Source organism: Argiope bruennichi, chromosome 7, assembly GCF_947563725.1.
Source record: "Argiope bruennichi chromosome 7, qqArgBrue1.1, whole genome shotgun sequence".
NCBI lineage: Eukaryota > Metazoa > Arthropoda > Arachnida > Araneae > Araneidae > Argiope > Argiope bruennichi.
Window position 1 is genome coordinate 45,786,642 of NC_079157.1, and position 19,132 is coordinate 45,805,773.

A 19,132-nucleotide genomic window follows, 5' to 3' on the forward strand; every position below is an offset into this window, starting at 1 on the left:
AACAGTTATATATTTTAATATTTTATTTTTATTTATAACAATTATATATTTTAATTTTTTTAGTTTTCGGATAGGAATTTTTATTCTTGTGACATGGAAAATGATAATTTATTTGTAAGAATATCTAGAATTATTTATTTTTTATTTTAATATTTAAAATTTCATAGACATAATTATGACTGTTTTAAAATTGTGAATAGCTAATTACATTTTTGTGGATTCTATTGCATTATCCCGAGTCACAATCAAAAGTATATCTATTTAAATGGATTATTAATATTTGAAATCTCTAAATAATGAATGAAGAGAGGAAAATAATAATTTGGATGTAAGGATGTCTGTATAAGAAAAGTGGTTTCTTTCAGAAAAAAAATCATTCAAGTGATAACTGATGAATTTCGCGATTAATTGCTGACTATTTTTGGGGGAATAGTCATAAAGTTTGAAATCTAAATTTCGATACACAGACAATGTCAATACTTCAATGAATATTATTAAGTCATAATGCACCAACGTAAGGAAGAAGATTCTAAAATATCGATGAAAAATTATATGAAATTAAAAAATATATGAAATTAAAATTTCAATATCTTATAGTTCTCTAATCGACTTTTTACGCTTGTCCAATTTTGTTTTGGTTTTTATATTTTTAATAAAAAAAATTACCAATTTCATATTTTTAATTAAAAAAAATAACCAATTTCATATTTTTAATTAAAATAGATTATGTTAATATAAAGATTTCTTAAGTAAAACATTGGAATTAGAGCGTGCAATTGCTGCAATATATAAAAAAACAAAATATTACATGCAACATATTCCAAGAAGAAAAGGCTTGAAAATTATAGTGTATGAAAACAGTAAAAATATAGAAATAAAAACGAATAGAAGAAAAGAAAATCAATTCTTTAGAATATTCATAAAAATGTGTTTTTAAAACGTTCTATTTTTGTTATTAATTCTTAATATAAATGAAAATATAACTTTTAAAACAGGGAAAATACAACCTTTTATTTACAGTTTTATTTATCATTTTTATTATTAAGAAATAATTTCATTTGGAATAATATAAAGTAAGAATAAACACAGTATACAACAGTAAGAATACAACTGGCCATTTTTCAATATTTCACTGAACTTATTCTTCAACTTTTAAGATAGATGTCCTTCTTATATTCATTTCTAATTTTTCATTTCTACAGGAGAATTAAATAGAATTTATTAAGCACCAATTCACGTGCAATGATAGCTCTCTATTCTAACAGATAATCATAAATGCATTTATGGAATGTAATAGGTAATAATTCCGTTCATTAGAAAAGTCTCTAAAAAAGGCGAAATTTTATTCTTATTAATTTTGATTACTTTCTTATTTAATTCATTTAAAAAGAAAATTTTATTTTTATATACATTTACTTTCTTATCTCCTTCTTCAGTCATACATACAAAAATGCATTGCTATCGTTATGGTGTGGCAATAAGTGGTTAGGGTGAATTCCAACAGCAATCACAAATGTACTTAAAGAAAATAAGAAGTAAAAATTTCGTTGATTAGAAAAGTATCTAACTTTGAGAAGTTTTTTCTTACTTAGTTTATTTATAGAGAAATTTTTATCTATTATTTATTTTCATTTCTTTCTTTAGTCATGTATGACTGAAGTTGAAGAAAATATTTTTAACTTAGTCATTGGCGTCTCATCTTTTATAAAAAAATTTAAAAAAAAAATTAAACCTCTGAAAAGCATTTTTATAGTAGCTATCTATTCCAATGTCAATTTCAAATGCATTTCTAAACGGCAATAATTTCGTCATTTAGATAAGCCTCTAAAACTGAGAAATGTTTTTTATTTATCTTATTTTATTTCTTACTAGCAGCCTTTCGACCAGCCAGTTCGCCAATCTTAATGTTCGTTAAAATTTTAATAATTAAATATTTTATGTATTTTTACCTACTTTAATAGCTTCTTCATTAAAATATTTTAAAACTTCAAATTTCAATTCACTCATAATATTATAAAGGCCTTCAGTCATAACGTAATCTGTGTCTGTCTAATTTTCTGTAACACCCGTAGAATTTATGCTTTAAATTAAAGTGGAAAGGATTAATCTGCAATCAATATAATAATATTTTTTACTGAAACAAAGTTTTTTTTTTTGTAATATGATTACTGAAAACAGAGTCATTGAGCATTTAAACCTTATGGGTACTAAAGAATATCTTTCTTAACTTATGTAATATCTCAAGAATTTGTCAACAAAATTTTTTCAGATTCATCATGAGCAGGTCTATTAATTAACATTTTTTCATTTTAAATGCATAAAACACTAAGAAAATATACAGAATCGTTTAAAATAATCGGTCGAAAACAGGTAAAAAAAATTACTTAAAAAACGATGAACTTAAACTAACATAAATACAATTTAATTACAAAGGCATACAACTAACCCAAAAATAATTCTGCTTCCGTTGAAAATAGATGTAAACAATCAGAACACAATGCGCATGCGTGAATTTTCAACACTAGTTACGGTAATGCAAATGCGTGAATTTTTCTACGCCAGTTGGGGTAACGCTATGCAAATTAGACCTTTTTAATTTCCTTTATTCTGTTTTATTTTAATTCAAAAGTATTTCAGAATGAATCTGAAAGATCGATTCATTAACAATGTTTAATTTTAAATGCATAAAGTATTAAGAAAATAAACAAAATTGTTTGAAATAATCGGCCGAAAAATGTTAAGCCTATCCTCACTAGCGTGGGGAAGAAACTGAAGCCTTACTAATTTGGCGGTGGGAAAATGAAAAGATTTTTTTGGTGGTAAAGTTAATTTTTAATTAATAATTAAAATTCTGATTAAAAATTCAAACAAAAGGGACCCTAGGTGCACATTCCCGGCCTCTAAGGTATGCATGTACCAAATTTGGTAGCTGTAGGTCAAACGGTCTGGCCTGTAGAGCGCCAACACACACACACACATTGAGCTTTATATAAGTACTAGCCGCCTTTGGCGACCAGCCGGTTCGCCAATCTTAATGTTCGTTAAAATTTTAATAATTAAATATTTTATACAATTTCTACTTTAATAGCTTCTTTATCAAAATATTTTAAAACTTCAAATTTTGATTATCATATAATTCATTCATAATATTATAAAGGCCTTCAGTCATAACGTAATATGTATCTCTCTCATTTTCTGTTAGCACCCGTAGAATTTATGCTTTAAATTAAAGTGGAAAGAATTTATCTTCAATTAATATAATAATATTTTTTACTGAAACAAAGCATTTTTTTATAATCTGATTACTGAAAATAGAGTCACTCAGCGTTTAAACTTTATGGGCACTAAAGAATATCTTTTTTAATTTATGTAATATCCCAAGAGTTGCTCAACAAAATTTTCTTAGATTCATTTTGAGCAGATTGATTTATTAACAATGTTTCAATTTAAATGCATCAAACACTAAGAAAATAAAACGAATCGTTTAAAATAAACGGTTGAAAACAGGTTTTAAAAAAACTACTTAAAAAACGATGTACTTAAAACTATAAGCATGTACAAAAAATATATAACTAACATAAATACAATTTACTTACAAAAGCATGCAACTAACCCAAAAATAATTTAAATCAGCCATTGATAACGTTGTCATGGCAACAATCAGAACAGAATGCGCATGCGTGAATTTTCTTCGCCGGTTACGTAACGCAAATACGTGATTTTTTCTACGCCAGTTGGGGTAACGCTATGCGGATTAGAATTTTTTAATTTCCTTTATTCTGTTTTATTTTAATTCAAAAGTACTTCAGAATGAATCTGAAAGATTGATTCATTAACAATGTTTAATTTTAAATGCATCAAACATTAAGAAAATAAACAGAACCAATTGAAATAATCCGCCGAAAAATTTTAACCCTAGCCTCATTACTGTTGGGAGAAAAAAAAAACTGAAGCCTTTCTCGTTTGGCGCTGGGGATAATGGAAGATTTTTTTGGCGGAAAAGTTGGCGGTGGGGAAAATGGAAGATTTTTTTGGCGGGAAAGTTAGTTTTTAATTAATAATTAAAATTCTAATTAAAAATTCGAAAAAAGAAACCCCAGGTGCACATTCCCAACCTCCAAGGTATACATGTACCAAATTTGGTAGCTGTATGTCAAACGGTCTGGCCTGTAGAGCGCCAACACACACACACACACACACACATTGAGCTTTATTATAAGTATAGATATAGATATAGATATAGATAGATAGATTTAAGGTATCGAAATAGGTTGAAAACATGAATTTAAATGAGAATTCGTATGTTTAATTTTATTTTATTACTTTCTTTTGCAATTTCAAATTTCAATTTTTTTTTTCTGCTTCCAGGGATATTTTTACATTGTCTCTATGTCAGCAGCCAAGTTATAGCAAACTATTCACGTGTAAGTGATGCTTATTTATAAGCATTTAAAAACATGAATTGCATTTTCTGAAAAACGAGTATCGTCATATCTCAAAAAATAATCAAGATATCTTCATGAAATTTTCAAACAGTACTCGTTATGTTACATAGAATGTCATGAACTATGAATTTGATGTTGAATGCTCTAGAAGTGGAGTTTTGATTATTTAATGCAAATATTGTTGATGAGAATTCTAAAATTTCATAAACAATTTCATATATTGCACACAAAAATAAAATTTTTGTGTGTTAATAGTCAGTTACAGTCTAGGATATGCTACACTTGTAATGTTACAAAGAAAAATGAAATGCTGTAGCAATGTTTTTCTCAAAACAATTCTAGTTTTTTTAATAAAATAAACGCTTTAAAAATTTACATCAAAATATGCTTTTTCTACAAAAGCTACATATATACTGTTTGCCAACGGATTGTAAAACCTTCCGCGCTTTTGCGCATGCGTTAGGATGGGTTTAATTCGACAAAATAGGGGTGAGAGGAAAGATGAAAGGATGAGATGTTTACATTTAACAATGAAGACTCGCGATTTTATGAGACGTAAACATTACAGATAAATACAGTAATACAGAAGGAGAAAGGTACCAGTGCACAGTAAAATATTTCAGAGCATTTATTTAATGTAAGAGGCATAAACATTAAATTATGAAGAATAAATGAAAAATTTCTGTTCTTAAAATTCAGTAATTACTTTTTTGCAAAATAATAATGATCTTTTTTATATTAAAATGCTTCTTATATGTTATTAAATTTTTTTCGGCAATATTTTAATTCCCCGTTTTTTGCTTCTTGGTCACAATATTTAATGATATTATGTAAAATTTCCTACGTACCACTCCTGAAAGCTTTTTTACCACTTGAATAAGCCATATCAAAGTGAAATTTTGAGTTAAAATAATCTGCTGTCAGAAATACCACAACGCTCACACACACGTGAAGAAAAAATTGAACTAAAAAGTATCTAATGGGAGAAATCCAAGGTCAAAGGTGAATACCGGAAATTCTTATCGCTCCGCGTCTCACCCCTTAATGAGATGGAATCGCCGAAATGTGGTCGTCTCAGAATCCGTCGATGAACAGTATTTAAATAATTTCCCTTTTATTGATCATTTTATTCTTATATTAATGAAAAATTCTCATAAACATTAAAACATTTTTTTCTTTTGAAAAATCCCTTCCAAACCTAGGCTAATACCTTAATATATCTGCAGAATTTTTGAAATTTATTATTTACTTCCACATTTCTATCTTAAGTCATATAAACATGAATTTGAGGAAAATATTTTTTGTTTAGTCACCGCCGTCTTCATCTCTTATCAAAATCTCTGCATAGGATCGTTATGGTAGTAATCTAATCTAATAGCTATAACAAATAATCTTATGGAATAAAAGTGGCAGTAATTTTGTTGATTAGATAGGTTTCTAAAACTGACAAATCTTATTATTTATTTTATTTACGAATAATTTTTTATTTACATTTATTTCCTCATTTATTTCCTGAGTCATGTATGCATGATGTTGAAAGAAAAAAGGTTTAGTGAAGTTGTTGCTGTCTCACTGCGGCTTCAATCAAAAATTTAAAAAGGATCGTAAAAAAGACCTGAATGACTTGTCATATTCTCCATTTTAAAACAGACTCTATTCTTCTGAATAGCAAACATTCTCTTCAACATATGAATAACGCATTCTCTATCCGCTTTGTTGATTGTTTTGCATGGTTGTGACGATATTTTTTTTATGTGATCTTTTTACGCATGTACATTTCAGTTCAAAATAACCTCAACTTCACTTCAAAAGATGAATATAGACTTCCTTCTATTTTGAAAGAACTTGTTTTATTAATTTAAAATTTTTATGTTTGTAAGGAGTTTTAAACCTGTACTAAACAGTCAGTAATTTCGCAACATAATCCATTTCTTTCTTAAGACTGCCAATTGATTAAATTTAATTTAATCCTAGATTTCATGATTTTTTATTTTATTTTATAAAAAAAATATGTATTTTGAATAGCTGCATGTAATTTAGGAATATTATTTTCAAAAAAATTTAAATAATTTTTTTTGTGAAATTAAAAAAAATTAAAATATTGCAAATGGCTACACAATGAATTTAACAATATCCCAGTGACACAAATCATATAATAATTCTGCAGTGAAAATAAAATAAAATACTTTTCTTTACTAATATATTTTTTTACAATACCAAAAAAATATCTTGATAGTATTTATAATGATAAAACTATTCATACAACAGCCATCTAGATATTTTTCAAGTTTTCATCTGTTGTTCTTGTTTCGTTGTTTCTTATAGCACTTTCCATGGACAAACCCGCTGTTACGAAGACAGCGATTTAAGCAGGTGGGAGAGCGTCTCTGGTTTTTATAGTAGCGCCAACTAGGGCCAAGAGTACGACTTCGTTACTCACGCATCACTCATTCACTTGCACAACCCCTTTTTACAGGAGGGTTCATTCACACATCTCACAGATAGAACAACGGAAGAACAACCATGCCCAAACCGGGACTCGAAGCCAGGACGCCCAGATCGCGGGCAAGACGCGCTACTCCTATGACAGGACGCCGGCAAGTTTCCTGCTTAAATCAAGTACCGCTGTTGCCATATGTAGGTCTTTTCTATAAATATTTTTAAAAAGCAGTTAAAAAAGGATTTCTAAACATTTATTGTTGCCCTTTGGAACAGTCTTGTGAAACTTATAAATGGAAGTAAAAACGTATATCCAAATGAATACGCGATACTCTAGGGTTAAAACAATTTGTTTATTACATTTTTTCCTCTATTAATAATGGAAATGAATGTTTATTTATCTGCGTGTTATGACGCTTTACAGATTAGACCGTTAGACCTAGAGCTGTTAAATTTAACAAAAGAAATATTTTGTGGAAATGTGAAGTTAGGAGTAGTTTTTTAAATATTTATTAGAACTTCAATTGATTTTTTTGCGTTTTTTCGTGATAACTTTGGAATATAGTATAGCACAAAAATGATTTTTATACAATCTTAATCATGACTATTTTTATTGATATTCACTGCGTCACTGAAATTCAAACCGGTTTTTTTTTTCTCCTCAAACATCTAAACACGTGTTTTTGTTCTATTTCTGAAAGAGAAAGAAAAATTGCTTTATTTTAATAATTTGTAGTATCGCATGTTTAGACGAATCACTCAAATAAACAATAATTTTGGGCGTTATATGTTGATTTAATTTTGGTCTCGTTTTCGATAAATTTAAAAAAGCCTGTAATATAAATAATAAATTATAATTATTATAAATTTGAATCATTTTAAAATGGTTTGGATCGCATTATCTCTTTTTATATTTATCCAATGAAAAAAAATGTTTTATTGAACGTGCGTTTCGCATTACGAATAAGATACAGGAACGTTTATTAGTTATCATATTTTTTTAATTTATGCGAGCAATAATTTGAAGCTGAATCATTTCTTGAAATTTATATTTTTCAGTCTAATCAAACAGAAATGGGAAATTTTATGTAAATGCATTTCATAATAATAGTTTAAGATGTTAACTGCCACAATAATATTTTTTATTTTACAGGGCCAATGGATAAAGTCATTTTACACAATGACGGATTTAGCCATTTTGAGCCTCTTCTTTTAAAAACTGGTTAATTCAGTTTCTCACATATCAACATAATTTTGTTAGAACTAGCATGTTAATAATTTATTTAAATTAATATTTTAATTTTAGTAACTTTTTTTAAAAAATGTGTATTTTTTATTTAACTATTCTTAAATTATTTGTTTAAAAATAAAATTTTGGAATACTTAAAAAAATTAATCATAATTATTAACTAATGATTTCCTACCTTAATGTTTACAAATATAACCATTAATTTATTGCGATCGGTTTTAAAGAAATAATAAATTTCGAACAAATGTAACATTAAAAATTATTATTTTGCAGGTTTATCATGTAAATTATAACATAACAAATTAATATATAAGTAATATTAAAAATATTTTTGAAAAATATTCGTTTATACTTTAATGCATTCAATAATGATGTAAATAATTCAATATAAACACTTGTAATCCTAATATTTTATAAGTTACACAATTTACTTAACACACATATAAGTTTTTCTAGGATATAATGTTATCTTAATATTTTCGGTGTAATTGACAAAATAACAAAAGAATAATTATTTATTTAAAGGTAATATCATTAGTATATATATTTAAATCAGAATATACTATTTTTCTCTATTTTATTAACAACAGAAGAATAAAGAAAGAAGTAATATCATCTGAAATCCCGAAAACGAAACATAGTTAATATCTTTTCTAATTACTTTTTTGGATTAAAAAAATTAATTTATTTATTTAAGTGCTTGTACTATTCACAGATTTTCTTTTCAATCTTCAATTACGATCAAAACTAACGCAACGCCGGAAATGACGCTTTTCGTTGAATTCTTATGATAATGCATTCAGGCCATTTGATTAAGCAAACGCACGTGTGCTCGTGAAATTCAAAAATAGAATTCATTGTGATCAGCAACCATGTTTAGCTATAAACCTTTCTAGTGTACTTGAAAAGCATACATTAGAAATTTCAAGGGCTTCTCGTGAAGCGATAACTGTCTTGATAACGAAGGACGGGTTTGGATGCAGCTGTGCTAAGTTCTTACATGAATATTTATTTTTCTTAAAACTTGCGGGAAAAAGTGTGAGAGTTCAGAGACATTCGCACATGCAATAAAAAAAAAAAGTGAATATACATACATTTTCAGTTTCTTTATTCGCTTCTTTAAATTCTTATTTTTCAATAAGTAAAAAGAAAGCCGTAAAGAGTATTCGCCAATTCTTTAAAATCTTATTCTTCAATAAGTAAATATAAGCCGTTAGGAATATTTGCTTCTTTAAAATCTTTTTCGGTATGTAAAAATAAGTCGTTAAGAACGTTCGTTTTTTCTTCAAAAATCTCATTCTTCGATAAGTAAAAATAAGCCGTTAAGAATATTCACTTCTTCTTTAAAGTCTTATTCTTTGATAAGTAAACATAAACCATTAAGAGTATTCCCTTCTTGTTCAAAATCTTGTTCCCCTATAAGTAAAAATAAATTGTTAAGAATATCCGCTTCTTTAAAATATTATTCTTCGATAAGTAAACATAAGGGTAAAGTATTCTCTTCTTGTTGAAAATCTTATTCCCCTATAAGTAAAAATAAGTTGTTAAGATTATTCGCTTCTTTAAAATCTTATTCTTCGATAAGTAAAAATAAGCCGTTAAGAATATTCACTTCTTCTTTAAACTCTTATTTTTTGATAAGTAAACATAAGGGTAGAGTATTCCCTTCTTGTTCAAAATATTATTTCCCATTAAGTAAAAATAAGTTGTTAAGAATATTCACTTCTTTAAAATCTTATTCTTCGATAAGTAAAAATAAGCCGTTAAGAATATTCACTTCTTCTTTAAACTGTTATTTTTTGATAAGTAAACATAAGGGGAGAGTATTCCCTTCTTGTTTAAAATCTTATTTCCCAATAAGTAAAAATAAGTTGTTAAGAATATTCGCTTCTTTAAAATCTTATTCTTCGATAAGTAAAAAAAAAAAAAAAAAAAAAAAAAAAAAAAAAACTGTACTGTTAAGAATATTTGCTGACCTTTTTTTATCTACTCGTATACAAAGTACTTACTATAATCGTCAAAAAAATCGACTTCGAGATTTTGGCGACTCCAGTAAACGGCCTTGAATCCGAAAAACACATTTTTGTATTATGTCAATCTGTCTGTGAACACGATATTTCAAAAACGCTTTGAGTTAAATGACTGAAATTTGGTGCATGGAATTGCTACTCAATTTATACATATCTATCAAATTTGGGAAGAAATCCATTCACAAGAAGTCTTTATGTTTAACTGTTCGTGTCATGCGAAAAGATAGATATAATATGATACACATGTTTAGCATCTAAAATAAAGATATTTAATATATTTTAAACTAAATCCGAGAAACGGTTGACTGTTTGTCGGTTTGTATTTCCTCGTTCATGTAAACGCAATAAATCATAAAGGCAATGCTTTAAATCAACGAAATTCGGTATGGTATCTTGTATCTAAAATTGTAGTTTTGTATTAGATTTGGTGTCAATCGATCCTACAAAATAAATATTTTCACGAAAAATTCAGTTAAAATGCGACGCCAAAATCTGTATTTCGCAACTTTCACCAATGCCATGGAAAGTATTCGCGGCTTTACCCAAGACTCACAAACAGGATATGTCAGAAATAAAATGAATCAGGTAAATCAAACTTTCATTATGGATTCATCACCAAAATTGCAGATTCCGATTGAATTTTTGACCCTGGCTCGTCAATAAGCAGATTACTGCAGATCTCTCTATTTATGTTTAAGGGAATGAAATACCTGAAAACCTTTTCAAACTAGATGAATGAACTACAGCGCATTTCCTTCAAGCAAAATTTTAGAATATTAAATTATTTCCAAACAATCACATAAAAAAACTCCAATATGCATATTAGATTTCCTTTACAGTACATATCAAGACACATCATTTTGTATTAATACATTAAGAAAGTGCCATTCTGATTATTATTTCTAATAATTCAATGTAAAAATTTGCCATGTCTTTTTGTTTCAAAGAACCATAAAATATTTGTTATTGTTCTAAGGCATTACGCTTCTTTTATTTCTTAATTTTTTTTCGAAGTAGTATAGAAGGAAATTGAAAACATTCAAAGGTTTTTAGTTAATATTTTTATAAATATTAAACATATTATATTAGAATGGGAGATAGAATTTTCGTATGATACCCATACATTTGAAAAAGCCCTTGAAACAACAACATTAACAAGCCCTTGAAAGGTCTTTGGCCTTTACGGCTTATCTTTGTACTTTTAGAACCTTCATAAAGTTTAAACGAAAAGATAAAAAGATTCTTGTGCAAATACAGCAATGTTTACATACGGAGAGTGATTTAAAGTATAATTGTTCAGTTATTTCTGTCTCGCAGCACGCTGAAAATGTCACGTATTATAATAAAACTAATTACAGTAAACCGATAAAAAAAGGTAAATTGAAAATAAATATAAATAAATTAAAAATTGAAATACAATTCAAAATTATATTTTTATAGTTTGTTTATTAAAGAAACAATCTGTTATCTGCAATAAAAAATAATAATTCTTTTTATCAAGCTAATGTTTATTTCTCTTTTTTTAAAAATAAAATTTACTATTTAATAATATATCTAAATTTTATATCCAAGGTACCTTTTTTTAAAAAGATTGAAGTTAGATCAATAATACAGTTACTTGAAACAACTTGTCACAAGAATTTTATCAGCTAACGGTTTAGCTTTTAGTTATGATTATTTACAAATGCTAGAGTAAATTAAAAACTTCTAATAAGATGTAATTATGTTAAGCCTTTTTGATTACGTATGGAAATTCATGCTTAGAAATCTAAAAAATAATGACACATAGATTTCATAAAACAGAATTCATAATCGAATACTGTAAATGATTTAAATTATATTGTTTCTGCTTGCCAACTTAGATTAAATTCGTGGCATTTTTTTTATTCTTTTTTATCTATGTTCTTTTATTTAACATTTGTAATTAATTTTTTTAATTAATTAGTAAATGACCATTTTAATTTGTCATTATAGATTATCTCGCATAAAACTGTTTTGTTCTTGAATCATTTTTAAATAGTTGAGATATATTTCTCAGCTATTTCTGATTTCTGTTAGTAAGTTTGTTTGTAATTCGTCATTAAAATTAATCATTATCGAAGTATTTAAAAAAAGCAATTTTTTTTTCAGTTAATCTAGGATTCCAATTACGAGAGTGGAAAAAAATAACTTTTCAAAATTGTATATGATAAATTTAAATTTATAAAATACAAATTATCTTATTTTTAGTAAATTTTCCATTTCTATATATATTTATTTTATTCGCACATGTTTAGCCAAGCGTCGATTGAAACCGATATGAAATATCTTTCAAATACATTTTAAGTAGACATATCTCGATTTCAGCAAATTGTTTGAAACTGTTTCGAATAAATAACAAAAATAAAAAATTTTTTCAAATGAAATCTTTTTTTTTTTTTTCAAAAAAGCAATGTGCGATAAAACGATTTGCGGAAGTTTGTTATTTATTTTTATTTCTTTATTTTTGGGTTTGGCAGTATTCATTAAACTTTGAATTGTTATCCCATCTTTCGCATATAACAGCGCTCGCAAAATTATTTTTTTTTCAAAGTCAGTTCATGTTTTTGTTTTATCTATGTTCTTTCTTTTTTCATCTGTTAATAAAACTTATTACAATAAATTCATATGAATTGGCGTTCTTGAGGCATATATATATATTTAATTACGAATTATATTTGTTGCATAATTAATTTATTAAAATTTTACTCAAATATTTGAGGAAAAATATTCTAATCATTCCATCATAAAAATTTAAATATATATCAAAGAAAAAACACTTACCGAAACCATCGTGCAGTAAGCAGACGATTTTTAAATCCCTATTCCTGCACGAGCACGCGACTGGCGCTATTTTCTTCCACTTACTGGCGACAAGAAAAATTCCCTTTGAAATCTGATGTTTGATAAAAAAATATTTTTTTAATCCTGCACAACTGCTCTTTAATTCAACGAATGAACAGCAAAAATGGAAGTAAAAAATAACTTCTGATAAAAAGCTCCGTCATCGCCTTTAAGTTCTGTAGAATGTTATCAGAGAGCAGGGGAAACAGAGATGATGCATTGAAGAACGTTCTTTTAAATGAATCATCTCAACTGTAGAGGGTGTTTGTTCATCTGACAACAATGAAAAATCTCTTGAATTGCAAACAAAACATCGTAAATAATTGGCTTCAGAAATAGAGGCGGTTTTATTTTTATTCTTCTTAAAAAAAAGTATATATATATATATATATATTCTTAGGTAAGACAAAATCATAAAATGAGGAATTTATTATTCGTAACTGTTTGTAATTGTAGTTACAAGACACTTTTAATTTAAAAAAATGTCTGCTTTTTCAAACATGGGAGAATTTGCTGTCATGGAAAGAAGTTATAGTATATAAATATTTATTTTATTTCATACTTTTATAGATAGTTGAAAAGTTGTGTTATTTAAAAAAATACTATGTATTTTTTTAAAGATTTTTGAGTTTATGGGACAAAGCAATGTATATACCTATGAAACGTGCTTTTTTATATTTCGTAGTGCATAAAAACATTTTCGAATTCAGGCAGTTTATTTAAAGAAATAAGTGTGTTTTGGTATAAATATTTCAACAGTGCAAAGAATCTGCTGAAAAACATTGCTGTTGCCATTTCAATAGAACAAAGTTTAAGTTATAAAGAATAGAATATGTCAACAGTTAGCGAAATTTTCTCTGTAAAATTAAATTAATAAAGTTAAATCCTTGATAATTTCAGTAAATTTTATTTCAAAACTTGATTTTCAAGATAAATATTACATTGCTGAAAAAACATAATTTATAGAATATAAAGGATATTTAGCAGTAGTTAAATAATTAAAATAAAATTGTTTATTAAACTTTTAATAGTAATTAGATTATATTGTTATAGTTGTATAATTATATAGTGGAAATGAAATAACTTCTTTAGATTACAGGTACATATTTTCGTTTACCTGTTTGAAGGGAAAAAAATAAGAAGATTTGTTTAAATGGAACAAATGTATGAGTAACTGTTATCGACTTTATACTATGGATTATCTCTTCTGCAATATTATTTATTCTACTGAAAACTTCAAAAAAAGTTTAAAATTCACAGAAACTTATTTTGCGAAGTTATTAAATTTTGAAGCTGTGATTTAAATAGCGTTTCACATTTTGTCTTCATTTATTTTGAAATAGATTCAATTTAAAACACTAAAATTAAGAATAACTCTAATATTTTCATATTTTTGCTAGATGAAAGTATTCAAATAAAATAAATAAATAAGGGGGGATTTATTTTATTTCTAAATAAATGCAATAGAAAAATTTTGAATTTTTTTTCGCTTATTAATATACTAGAAAATTGATTTTTAAAATGTTTAATTACTTAATTTTTTGATTGCTCCGCATTTACACTTTTTTTATTTCTATAAGTTTTATAATTAATTCAATCATGGTGATTTAGTTGATGTATAATTTATTACTATTAATATCAATAGATTTTGAAATAAATATTTTTCTCAACTTCACTGACAGTTAATAATGCGGATATAAAGTTAAAATTTATTTAAATTAATTGATAATTTGATAAATAAATTTGAAAAATAGTGATTTTTATCAAGAATACATAAATTCATTTTCATTAAGAATACATAGCGCAAAATTTCAAACCTTTAGTACATCAGAAGTGAGTAAAAAGACCAATAACAAAACTCCATCGATGCAAACAAAAAAAAAATTCAAGTTTTACAAAAATATATTAAAATATAAAATGTATTAATGATATTATCTCATCGTTTTTTGGTTGACATATATAGTGCATCTTTTTTCTAAAAAAATGAGAAAGTAGGTTAAAAATAAATGGGTTGATTCAGGTGTCGTCCCGTCCTCGTCATCCAGACACGATTCAAAATAATGAAATTACTCACTAAAAAAATTCCGTGTTTCTTGAAATAACCAATTTAATTAAAAAAATAATGCAACGATTTACTTCATTTTTGAATGCAGCTCAAAAAATACAATAATTTAATTCACGGGTCTCCGATATCAAATTCTATATGCATAAAACGCTAACGTATGTGATTCAGAAATCAGTCTTATTACTTTTTGTCGAATGGCAAAGTCAAATGTAAACAAACCAACAAACGAATTTTAATCTACTTCATTGAACGCTTTTACAACTGCATTAATTCACTGTTTCGCTTAGCTAATTCCTTAATTAATCTTCCACCATATTGTTAAAAAGTCTATTCAGTTAGAAAAAAGATGATATAAAAGAAATAGGCTTCAATTTAAGTTAAAATCACGAAAATAGGCTTAACTTTCTCCAAATGGATATTAGCCATGGCTTAACTATGGAAATTGATGACCACATCTTTCAAAAGAATTGTGTTACAAAATTAGCATTATATCTTAAGACACAAAACATTATTTTTTTAATGATGACGATTTTATTTCCGCAAATTTTTCTCCTTAATTTTAATATTTTTCAGTTTGTTTCCACAGTGTTTTTAAATGCTATGATGGAATTTAAACTTGCTTTTGCTAATTATTAATTCTATAATAATGTTTCCATTTCCTTTTTATTTGTTAACATATACACGTTTTAATTTGAAGTAAATAAATACTAAGTTTTTAAAATACATCTTAGTATAAAATACTAAGATGTATTTTTAAAACATTCCGTATTAATCATTTAACAGTTTTAAAAGCCACTAATTTGGATGAAAATTCTGGTCGCCGAGAATGGCTAGTATTATTAAATGTTAATCAAGTAATCTTTCTTACATTTTTGTAAATGCCTGTTTTGATTGACAAAGAAAAGCTTAAACTTTTTTAATAAAAAAAAAATAATAATTTTTTTCTCAGTAGGAAAAAGTTATGTCAGAATTTAGAGCTTGGAAAATAGATTCAAATACACTGGAGGAAAAAAATGGCTTGAAAAAGTCTGTCTCTTTGAGGAAATCTTAATTGACAGAGTATTTTTAGTTTGTAAGTGTCATTTTATATCTACTATAAAAAGTAATAATTGATCTAAAGTTTGTTAATCTTCAGAATTATAATAAATTTAAAAGTATTAAAATGTATACGATGACCTTGTATGTTATGCATTATAAAGTTGTAGGATTAATCTACAATTTTGAAATGAATAAATTTCGAGGAATTTACCGTTAGTAACACAAGCTTTCTTGAATAAAAGAAAAATGAAAGACATTTAATGGATGATATTTTAATACTCAGAAATTATTTATTTCAGGCAACAAGATAGCGTATTAAAGGTATATTAAAGGATAGAAAACAACTTTTTACTTTCTGATGCAGGGAAATTATTATAATCAACAAAAAAATTCCTCATGAAATTTTGACAAATCCCCAATTTTCAGACTTCCTTGGGTCCAAAAAACATATTTTTGGCATTATGATTATCTGCCTGTGAACACAATTACTGAAAAAAATTTTAAGCTAGACTGTTGAAATTTAGTATACGGAATTGCAACCAAATTTGTAGATTTCTGTCAAGGTTTGAATGAAATTTAATTTATAGAAAGCCTTGTTTTTTCTGTTGTTTCTTATGGCACTTGCCATGGACAGCGATTTTTTTAAGCCGGTGGGGAAGAATCTCTTGATTTTATAGTAGCGCCATCTAGGGTCAAGAGATCGACTTAGCTACACACACGTCACAATCCTTTTTACGGGGCAGACTTCATTCACACATTTCCTTCACTCATCCATAGATCGTAATTTAGACCGGAATCAGAGAACGATCACCCCTAATCCAGTACCCGCATTGGTATTGCTCTCGATATGGAGGACTTTGTGACCACGGCAGATACATACGCGCATCAGCCTTCTAGCACGCGGGGAATCTTCGGCCGGCGGGGTTCGAACTCGCAACCTAAGGGACGCGAATCCAACGCTCTAACAACCAGGTTATCTGACTGCGTCAAGGGAATTCGAATGAATTCTGTAGCTATAAAACACAAAGAGATTAGTAGATTACACAACTTTATATCTAAAACACTTTATCTAGAACATAAGCACTGATTAAATTTTGAACTAAATTCATCAAACAATGGACCGTCTGACGGTCTATCTACACTTTTGTATGGATGTAAACGCAATGACTTAATTCAATTAAATTCGCTTTGTTATCTTGTGACTTCAATTGTAGTTTCGCGTCAAATTTAGGTGTTAATCGGCCGACAAAGACATCCAAAATCCATATTCCAGCAATAGATTCAGTAAAAAGGCTAAATTCATGCTGTAATAAAAAGCTATATTTTGTACCTGTAGTTCACCCAAGTCATACAAAGCCACGTGACTTTATGCGAGAGTATGCGAGAAACCTTAGGGGAGACTTTTTGGTTTGTGAGAAGCTTTATGGTTTGTATTGAAAATCGCTCAGATTAAAAAATGGATTGTGTTATTTTCACATAAATAATGACTTTTAACAAATTGGGATCTTCGGTTAAAAATGACGGTCTGGAAGACCGATTTGTAAAGTAACAATTAATTAAACAATTTCCTTTTATAATCTCATTCAATGTATGAATTTGTAGCGCCATCTAGTAGGACTTCGAAAGTTTATTTTTATTTCAAATTGTTGATTAAATGGTCGCATGCCCTTCGTAATCCTCGATTTTCGATATATATCTCAAAAATACTGCGAGACAATATATAGCTTAAAAGTAGAGATGCATAATCCACGATTTTTTGAATAATAAATAATTTTGCTATTGTTATTTTTAAATATTTGTTCCAAATATCTGTTATTTCAATCATGTTATTAGTAAAAATTATTACTTAATATTAAATATAAAATTTATTAATTGTAATGAATACTTAATTTACTAATTTAAGTAATGTGTGATTGAATTAATTTATCTATTTCAGCTTACTTCTTAAATTTTATTTTTTTTCAAAACTATTTATTTCGTTTCTTTATTGAGTAAACCATTTTCTGAAAAATTTGAATTAAATATATATGTCATTTCTTTAAAATCTTTACTTTAGTTCTATATTCTACCAATAGATATAGCCAGCTGTAGAAGAATATATGCAAAGTCATGTCACTAGCAATTAAAAATTATTTGTATGGAATAGTGCATCATCAAATGCGAATATCGGAAATTCATGATCACTCTCATGAAGTGGAGCGGCGACTTCACACTTTCCAGTGAAGTCACCGCTCCGATAAATTTCAGTGATATGCAATTCAATGATACGATAATTCCAATAACCGGCCCGTTCACTTTTCAATCCATTCACAGATTTCTCCTTTTCTGTTTTGTTCGAGAGCTTCCATTGGACAGATCGTATCGATTCTTACTTTCCAATGAAGTCACCGCTCCGGCAAATTTCAGTGATTTCGTATCGATTTTTACTTTCTATCGTGATCCAAAACCTGTAATCGAAATATCACCAGTAAGATCGTATCAAGGATTTGAATCACACCCCTCTTTGAAAAGTATTGACCACTGGTATTTGTGACTTTTTGATATTGGTTATATAATAACCGCTCGTCAAATATTCGTCATCCTTACTTAAAAGAGAAAAATATTGACAGAATCCTTAAGCTACAACACTGATTAATTTTCACTTCATGTAGAATTGGTAATCCCTAGATACATCATCATTGGTTGCTTGCCCCTTTCCCCACACCGTTCTTCATACTCGAGAGCTATCTCAAAATAAAATGTCGACAGACTGCTCTGCAACAGTCACTTTGCAAGCATAGTTAACCATTAAAAATACTTTATATTAATTGTTCAAATATAATTTTAAAATGTGCTTTCTTTTGGTGAGATATTATGTACTAGTTCAGGAAAGGTGATTCATATGACTCAATTAATATTATTGATATGATGGTCGGACAGCTGGAAGATGGATAGTATTTAATAATAAATTTCAGTCACAGTTAAATACATATTGTGATTCATTATTTATTATGAATGGTGGAAA

General features: G+C 27.3%; 1 protein-coding gene across 1 annotated transcript in view; it reads right to left on the bottom strand.

The window, feature by feature from the left end:
* LOC129976299 (fatty-acid amide hydrolase 2-B-like) overlaps positions 1–13,240 on the bottom strand; it is a 51,372-nt gene extending 38,132 nt beyond the window's left edge. The window contains exon 1 of the mRNA XM_056089795.1: positions 12,966–13,240. Within this exon, the coding sequence (XP_055945770.1) occupies positions 12,966–12,974 (9 nt within the window). The 5' untranslated portion in view covers positions 12,975–13,240. The remainder of the gene's footprint in view (positions 1–12,965) is intronic.
* Positions 13,241–19,132: the final 5,892 nt, after the last annotated feature.